Raw genomic sequence first — 9,506 nt, forward strand, 5'->3', positions numbered from 1 at the left:
CATCCTTACATCCTGTCTGCTTCATACCCACAGCCCTTGGAGCATGTCAGGGATTGTGCCTTATAACTTCTCCAAATACTCAAAAAGACTGGAAGCGTATTGTTATTATTGACCAGCCTTCTGTAGCGGCCTGAGTTGTTAATGCTTCTGGGAACTTCCTTGATGTTCGCCCTCCAAACAAAAGGGTTGGATGGCTTCTTGTGTGCACCAAGTTTTGGAACATCTCTACTTTTGTGAAAGACAACAGAATGCTCTACTTTGGAAATTAAACTTCATAAGATATAAATGGCTGTCATGTGTGTCAGTACGTGTGAATATTTGTAGGACCAGAGAGGATAAACACACTGCAAAATAGGAAAGTTATATTCTACAGGAAAACTGTGAGTACCATGATGGCGGAGCAGATGACTTTGTGACTGCTAGCAGTGAAGTTCCTGGAGGCTTGAGACCTGCTTCCTGGTCCTGGGCAGATGTTAGTTCTTGTTATTGGGTAGCATCACTTAGAGCATGTGTTGTAATGATGCATTTTTCTGTCTTCCAGATCAGTGTGCGTGTTACCACCATGGATGCTGAGCTGGAGTTTGCCATCCAGCCCAACACCACAGGGAAGCAACTCTTTGATCAGGTAAGTGATGGAGCTGCAGAAGATATAAAGTTGGTAAAAACATCGTAATTCTATTGAGGCAACAGCAAATAATTTCTAAAGGACTTCAAAGGTTGAGTGTCACTGTATATAATAGCTTCAAGAGAACACAGCACAGTAAGAAATTGTACTTTTTTTTCCCCAAAACTACTGCATTTTTTAATCTCCAAGAACATTTTAGGAGCTATTCTTCTAGTGGACTGAATTGGTGCTATGGCTCGTAGTAATGGTAATTGGAAAGCAGTAGATATCTGCAGTCTTAGTTTATAAGAAAAGTCTTATGGGGGACCTAGTAAGCTAGGTTGACTTACCTGCAAGCAGTGTGTAAGTGGTTCCAGAGGGCTGTTGGTCTTTAAATCAGGCGAGGCTTAGCTGGGTTTCAAATGCTGCTGCAACTTTTAAGTGCAGGTGAAGTGATTCTGTACTCCCATCAGGCCCTGAGGGAAACCTTAAGAGCAGTGATGTACCATACTGTGTTGGGCTGTCTGCATGGGGTACTTCAGCCTTCCCCTGCATTCACTGGCTAGGCGAACTTCCTCCTGCTTTGGCCCAAACAGAAGCAGGGAGGCATGTGCAGCCCAAAGCTCCAGCAGCAGATGACAGACATTATCAGCTGCAGCAGTTGAAACTTTGACAGGCTCCACTGTGTTTCTCTGCTGTAATTGGCCATGGATTTGCTCCTTGGAGAAAAATGGGAACAGTAAGTTCATAGCTCAAAGAAATGCAAATTGAATCTTGGACTAATGACAAGATGAAGGAACTGCCAGACCAGATATGTCAGAGATTTGGGTGTGGTTCAGTAGAGCTAAGCATTCTGGGGTTAGCTCTACATAGTACCTATCATAAGGAAGAGAGAAAATTAAGGGCTGATTCACCCGTTGAAGTCAGCTATTTCATTTGGGGACAGCAAATATAATTTAGATTTTAATTTTTTTTAGATCTTTAACCACGAACTACTGTTTTCTCTTGTACTCAGCTGGATGATTCAACACTAGATGATATATTGCTCTTTACAGCCCAGCCCTGAAATGGAGGGAATGGAGTGAGATTCGAAGGTTTAGTAAAAGAGCAACCTTTCATAATCAGAAAAGTAGAAAGGCTTTCAAAAAAGTTCTGAATTGCAGTGTAGTTCTCAGCCATCTATGTCTTACTGTGTAGTAGCTCCTGCATATTTTAGCCCTGTGTGGTTTGGATTGATAGAAGTGAAAGCCAAATTCTGTCCAGAATCCATGTGTGCAACATGGAACTCAGCCACAGTTAGTTCATGAGAGTGTTTAACAATGAAGCCCATGTGACATGTCCTCAAGTTCATCAAAAAATGAACTGGTTTTTTTTTGTTTTTTTTTTTGAAGGAGGTGTTCTTCATGTGGATGCTTCCCATGATTATTTTTCAATATCTGGCTTCTGCTATTATCCAAGCAAAGCACCAAGTGCTAAGAAATGGTACTACTCACATCAGTAACATTTTTAATCTGCACATGATATTTTCAGTCAGCTCTGGGTCATCTGCGGCTTCTGCTGCAAACTGACATTGGTAGCAGACTTGGGCTTCATCAGTTTGTCTCTGAGAAGCATCCAGTCATGTTTCCAGTATAGCAGCTCTTCATGTCTAGTAATTGATTTCACTCCTTTGTCATGCTCTTGGACAGCTGCACGTTTTCCTCCCTTCAGTGTGTTTCACACAGCACCTGTCTAAACAGAAGTTTTGTTTTGCTTTTTCCACAGTAAACACTTTGCCAAGGGAGAAAACAAATGCTGTTACAGAACTGAGTTTCTAAGTTGAGGCAGTGTTTACTTCACCTAAATTGGATTTGTAGGTGAAGTTGGAAATGGGGGAAAAATGTGTCTGAAGCTAGTTTTAAGCATTTGCTATTTTTAAAAGGTCTGGTTGACATTAAACTTGCTCCCTTTAGGAAAGGGATGGACCTTTAAATATATTGTCAGCTGTTACATATCCAGTATGTTTCATGTGACTGAGCTATTTGTGTGTATTGGTTCCTGTAAAGGGATAGTCCAGTGCTATTGTCCCTGCTGACACTGTGACTGCTCTCTGGCTGGTCATTGTTCACTCTGCCTCAGTTTCTATCCTTAGGTTTCTGGGGTCCCATGAAGGGTGCACGACAACAAAGTTACTTCTGTTTATTTTCTAGCTCCCTTAAGCCATGTTGTGTCCCTGGACTGGATGATAATCTAGTATTTTCTGCATGATGCTGGTTCTAAAAAAAGAGCTGCTTTCATCAGTGCTTTTTTGAGGGACGGGAGAGCTCCTCTACAAAGCAGACATATGGTTTTGCTGTTGCAGGACATTGACCTCCTGGTGTGAAACCTGATTTTTGACTCTTGTACAGAAAAATTTTAAGATATCCAGCATATTTTTGCCCTAGGGTTCCCTTTCACTTTGAACTGTCAGTTCTGAGTTAAGCAAGAAGGAAGCTGCTAAGCATTACCAAGCTTTCTAGCTGCATGGCTGCCTCGGTACAATTTTCTGGCTTTACTCAGTAACATTTAAGCACCACCTAGTGTGTATAAAGGTAGATAAATGTATTCATTATGCCACACAATTCCAACCCACTCTGAACAGGATTCAGAAGACTTTTGGAAAGCTTGTAGCTAGGCTTTAGCTGAATGAGGAGAAAAACACTTGAATCTAAAGTTCCATAGTAATAATAGATGAATGGGCATGAAGTAGAAATGTTCCTGTCTTCCTCCTTCCTGCTTGGTTAAATTTCAAAGTGAATTTTTGTAGTGACAGAACAATGCAGATGCTTCACTGCTTTGTAGGAAGCAGTTTCTGCCCCAAGGTGCTGGCTGTAGAAATACCCCCGAACTGATATATATATGCAGTAACATCATGATTGGTACTAGAGCTCTTCCTATTCCCTAGTCTTGTAACTGTGCAGCTTTAGCTTAAATATCTTAGGCTTGTGTGCATGGGCAAAACCTGGATTAAATGAGACAGGACTGTACTCTCTGTCTTCTGTAGCTCTGCTGATGTACCTCATAACATCAGTTGCTGAACTCCAGTGCTTACTGGCTCGCTAGCAAGAACGGTAACTTTGCTCCCATTCCTCAGCTGCCAGTGATGGATTAAAAGAAGAGCTCAAGGAAGGGCTATGCGTGTCAGGGATGCTGCTTATCCCGCAGGCCTGATTGCTTCACAGGTACCTTGAAATATTGCTTTCCTGGGGATGCAGAGCACAGGCACTGCAACAGTGATAGTTACTTGTTTTCCTCCTTTGACCCTTTTCTGTATTGGACTGAAGTGCAGCTGGTCTGGAGAGTAGCAAGTAAACCTAAGCAGTGCTTTGCATTGTACGTCTTCTACACATAAAAGATTAATCTGTTGTCTGGTGAAACTTTAGTTGCTTGTTGCTGTGGATGGCTTTGAAATTGTGTCCCTACAGTCTTTTGCCTCTCAAACTTCCTTGTTTTGGGTAAATTGATTCTAGCTTGAATCATTGAGCATCCAATCTCCTTAAAGAGGTGATTTCTGTCCAATTAAGAGACATGAAGACAAGTCACGGGTTAAAGAAAATGTGACCTGAGAAACTAAAATAGCTATCACTTCAAACTTTAAAAACATGTGTTTAACCTTCCTAAGATGCTTTTGCTCATTTTTGTGAGCTTTTGGGGTCAAGACTAAACTTGTAAGAGAAAAGTGCACTTATCTATGCGTTAAAATTACAACAATAAGCATGTCTCTGCACACTTTAAACCTAGTCACTGATGCTGTATTTTATGTTCAGCATTAAGTTTTATAGATAGTGGAATGTGTGTTGAGAGGGTTATTTTTGTTTCATTTTCTTTTTAATTCTTAAGGTTCTTTCAGATTTCATGAAGAGCCAGATCTCCTAAGATTCTGAGTTTGTGTGCCCTGGCTTGTCTTGCCTTGTTTTTCTAGCTGCATGGCCTCCAAGGTAGTCATGCAGCTAAGAAACCTTGGTAATGCTTAGCAGCTTCCTTCTTGCTTATCTGCTGCAGTGAATTTTGTGGTTTTGTAGAGTACCAGTTTGTCAGACTTCTTTCGTGTTTGCTTAAGCTTACAGCATGAGCTGACCAAGCCCCTCTTGAATTTTGACTAACTACATCTGAGTTGAGCCATGTTTGGAATAAAGGTGGTTGGTGTCTCATGGCCTGCAAACTAAGCTTTGTGAGGAGGGTCAGTGTAAGAGAAACCTTTAGCCTTGGTAGGGTCCTACCTAACAGCATTTAAACATATAGGAAATGGCTCTGGAACACTTGTTCCACTGGGTGAAAGCACTGAAATGAAAACTCACTAAGGTAGTTTGATGGTAGAAAGCAGCAAGTCTCAGGACAGTGGCTGGTTCCCCCAGCAAACCCCAGAACTCTTGTTCCTGTAATGAAGGCTTGTGGTTGAGTGGTATGAAAATGTGTTTCAAATTTCACAGGAATATGTGGAAACTTTCTGACTTTTAGAAAAGCAGTAGTTCCAACCAAAAATGGACTGCTTGTTGCTAAAGAGGTCACTGGCAAACTGCAATAAGTTCAAAAACTTGAAGATCCTGTTGTTTAGCACTCTGGCATTTTAGCACTTTGGAAGGGAAAATTAGAAGTATATCCATCAGTTAAATGGAGGGAGAACAGTTGAATATTTGGGCTGTAGGTGGAGCCTATCTTGGGTACTAAGTTACCTGGAAGACCACATTCTAAGTAGTTTTTGACTGGCATATGAAACTGCATGTGTGGCACCAGTTCAGAGCTCCTCCAGCAATAAGGTTAGCTGGCAGTTTTCTCTCAGATGTACTCGACATGCCTGTCATAGAAGGGGAGAGAGACCTACCTCATCTTTAACTAGGGCAACACTCAAGGCACTTGTACCATGTTATAGCCTGAGATGATTTGGCCTTTGGTGCAGGAACTCGATCCAAGTGGAATGCCTTTTCCTCTGCTTGCGTGTTTTGGTCTTGCCCGCATGTAAATAGTGCTTTCATCAGGATCTGTACTTGTTTGCCAGTGTGGTCGTGTGTTCCCTGGGCTGAGAATAACAGCCATTTTTAATCATTATCTTGATGCTAAAATCTGCATTTAAGAGGCTGCTTCTGGCTCCCTCTTCTGCTGTGGAGCAGCACCCAATGGCAAGAACATAGTTCAGAGGGAGATGGGTGAGTGCTGAGGGGAAGGACAGGAATTATCATGCAGACCTAAAACACGTGGAGTAAGAAGGAGTGAGAGAAAAGGTTACCTGAAAGATCTTCTGTTTCTTCTCTGAACCCAAGTAAAAAACCCGTACTAATGTGTGCTTAGACTTTCTGCAGAGGATGAAGTGAGTCACCAGAAAGGCACCTTTTTCCCTATGTCAGTATGGCTTACTGAGTAGAATTTTAAGCTAAAGGTAGTACTTAATTAAGAGCTTTGTAGTAGCTAGTCAAGGTGCCACGGGACAGCTGGATTTTAAGGCTGCTCTGTTGCCCACTGTAAACTGAGCCTTATCCAGCATTCTAAACAAGACCCAGGGACTGACTTAATGCTCTCCCTGGCATGAATGAAAGATGTTGCTCTCCAGATGAGAGTGTAGATTTTAGACATTTAAGTATTGTGGTCTGTGTTAAACCGTACTTTTAATTCTCCCATTCTTTGTGCCAGCCCTTCTCCAGCCTTAGCCACTACCAGTAGCTGTCTGCTTTTTGGAGCATCTCACAGTTCATTAGGGCTCTGAATGCTGTACACCCCCAGACATAATTATGCTGCTGCCAGCCAGATTCCTTGCAGCTGTAGAAAGCTGTTTCTTCTCCATGCTTTTTCCCTTGCTAAATGGAAATAAATAGCCTGCTAAAGCTGTGGAGGGAGGAGGACTATCCTCCCTGCCTTAGTTCAGTGGCAGCTTGGGAGCGTGATGGTGAGTGCTGTGCTGTCTCCGCTCTTCTCTGTCCAGCTTGTTGTTGTCTCTGCTATTGCTGTGCAGGCCTCTGCTGTGGAATAAAAGTCCTTTTGTGTGGGACCACAGTGTGGAGCCTTTCAGCTGCTTGCTGGCAGTCCAGCCTGTTGAATTCCCAGGCATAAGCTGCTGTCGAGTGGAAGAGAGGAAAGCAGACCCACGCAGTCAGAGTGAGGAGCTTCTATCCCATTCATATGTTAATGCTTCCAAGAACAGAGCTGTCCTTGGGCTCTAGGACAGCCTTTCTTCCCCTCCTTGAGCCATCTGCTTCTAATCACAGGCTCACAGAATATGCTGAGTTGGAAGGCACCCACAAGGATCGAGTCTAACTCCTGGCCCTGCACAGGACCATCCTCAAGAATCACCCCATGTGCCTGAGAGTGTTGTCCAAATGTTTCTTGAATTGTCAAGCTTGGTGCTGTGACCACTTCCCTGGGGAACCAGTTCCAGTGCCCAACCACCTTCTGAGTGAAGACTTTTTCCTGGTATCCAACCTAAACCTTCCTTGACAACTTCAGGCCATTCCCTTGGGTTTGGTCACTGGTCACCACAGGGAAGTGATCAGTGTCTACCCCTCCTCTTCCCCTCATGAGGAAGTTGTAGACTGTGATGAGGTCCCCCCTCAGTCTCCTCTTCTCCAGGCTGAATGGACCAAGTGCCTTCAGCTGCTTCTCATAGGGCTTCCCCTCAGGGCCCTTCGTCTTCATTTACCTCCTTTGGACCCTCTCTAATACCTTAATATTAGAGATTAATATCTTTCCTATATTGCAGTGACCAAAACTGCCTGTACATAGCAAACTCTGATTCTTCTCCAGAAGCCTCATTAGCCATGTGCATCCTGCTGCGTGATGCACAGGTGACCTACATTCCCCTGAATTTGCAGGGGCTTTAGTCCACCTCTCCAGTTCATGTTCAAGCAAGGACAGGTTGAATAACTACAGGAACCCCAGTGGGATGATGTATATAGACTACATGACCCTAGTGTAGGTTTTGTCTTTGTGCGTGCCACCAATTGCATGCCTCTGCTGAAAACTGCATTTGGTTTTTCTGCCTGAAAGGAACAAAGGCCCTAATGCTGCTTTTGAAAGGCCAGAAGAAATGTCTGATCCAAGCCCTAAACAATTTAATTAGGGATGTGTTTGTGGGGAACCTATGTCTTTGGTGATGTATCTTGCCAAAGTAGAGACCACATCAGAAGGGAACAGAATGTACCTTCGGGCACTACAAAATTATATCAATTGACCTGGGCAATTGGGCAGCTGGTTTTCACAGGGCAAGTCTCAGTCTCTGCATCTAGTTGTTAGCCCCTTTCTAAGGGGGAAGCTCTCAGCAAGCCTGTGTTGAATGGTATGTGAAAACAGCTGACAGTGTTGTACTTTAGGAACCACGTCAACCTTAAGACAGATGTCTTCTTCCTTCCCCTTTCTTGTCCAATAATGGAGGTGACCAGTAGGTGCCTTGTTTGCTGGTATGAGACCAACTCCTGCGTCTTCAGGAGAGATGTGGGGGAACTTCACTGTGTAGACTTGCTGCACCCTGTGGCATGTCCCAGGCATTTTAGGGCACAAAGGGTGATGTCTTGATAGCAAACAGGGTTTGGAGAAACTTCCCCCTCCTTTTAACCAACAGTGGCACTGTACTGCAGTAGTCTTGCTGCCCCACCATGAGGCTCTTGTCTCTTGTCACAGCATGTCTTTAAAGCCTTCTTATTTACATAGCATGCCTGGTATGCTAGGGAACTACAGAGAGAGCTTACATAGTGGTGTAGCTAATGTCTGTGGTGGCTCTTTGTCCTGGCACAAGGGATAGCATATGGATTTACCCACTGCACTTCCTCTTAATGGTGCTACTCAGTAAAGAGCTGTATGAAAGGCCTGTCCATAGCTATCAGTGGAGTAGGAGCAAATCTTAAAGTAGCACAACCTAGCAGGGTGATTAATGACTTGCCCAGGAATAGTACATTTGCATAATAAGTGAGGGGTGTACCTGAAAATGGAGCTGTCTTCCTGATTCCTGGCAGTTACAAACCTGTCAGAGCTGTTGCATTGTATTTTGGCTATACATGTTGGCTTACAAGTAGCTGAAAAAAATCTGTTGTTTATAAATAGCAACAAGCCTTAAAGAGCTGAAGGAGAAGAAAGAATATTACACACATCCACTTAAGACCTCTTAGATGCCATATCATCTTTCTGTTCACTGCAGCAGGAGAGGCTGGTGGCCAGGGCATTATCTTTGTCTGAACTTACCTCTAACGTGTTCCCAGCCACTGGTAAATTGTCATGGGTTAGCAAGCATAGTCCCAGAAGTGATGTTCTGCAAAGGGGTGCTTACAGCTTCCTCTGTGATCTGACAGAACCTATCAGCTGGCCAGTTTGAATATGGACAATTCTTTAAGCCACTTAAAGTTGTGACTGCCTCTGTGATCCACACTTAAGAAGAGAAACCCTGAGGCAGAAACGCTTTCTCGTTTCCGGTGCTGGGACAGGTGGCTGCGGGCTCCGTGCGGGGGCCAGTGGGCCCGGCCCAGGCCCTGCTTGGGCCAGGCTGGGCCAAGCCACGGCCATCCTGGAGCCGATGGGCCCTGTTCCAGCCGTGGAACCCCCCCACAGCCCTGCTGTGTGCAGCCGGAGGGGCTCGGCTCCCTCCCCTCTCCACTTTGATAAGCCACATTCCAGCTGCAAGGCCTAGGTGAGATTAACCCTTTTAGTGCTGTGAAGAGCTGAAAACCTGAGGGAAGAGAAAGAGGAGATGCTTAAAGCTGAAATTCTGTTGTGAAGCTATGATATATCAGAGTATCCCATTGTAATTTCATGAAGATATGGGGGGTGGAGTGTTCAGCTCGTGCTTGTTAGCAAAAGCACCTGCACTGAGATAGGCAGATGCTGACACAGCTGTAATTTCATGAGAAGTTTGGACAGGGAGAGATGGACCAGATGAGGACTTTTGCTCCAAATGGGAAAGGAGAAA

At 44.1% G+C, this 9,506-nt stretch overlaps 1 protein-coding gene across 2 annotated transcripts in view; it reads left to right on the top strand.

Annotated features, from left to right (window-relative positions):
- The window catches only part of MSN (moesin), a 43,203-nt gene that overhangs the window by 22,450 nt on the left and 11,247 nt on the right, over positions 1 to 9,506 (top strand). For both annotated transcript variants that reach the window (XM_042029191.1, XM_042029192.1), the window contains exon 2: positions 542 to 625. In XM_042029191.1, the coding sequence (XP_041885125.1) occupies positions 542 to 625 (84 nt within the window). The remainder of the gene's footprint in view (positions 1 to 541; positions 626 to 9,506) is intronic.

This window comes from Corvus kubaryi, unplaced genomic scaffold, assembly GCF_017639235.1.
Source record: "Corvus kubaryi isolate FWS band 111438036 unplaced genomic scaffold, C.kubaryi_AGA036_p1.0 37322, whole genome shotgun sequence".
NCBI lineage: Eukaryota > Metazoa > Chordata > Aves > Passeriformes > Corvidae > Corvus > Corvus kubaryi.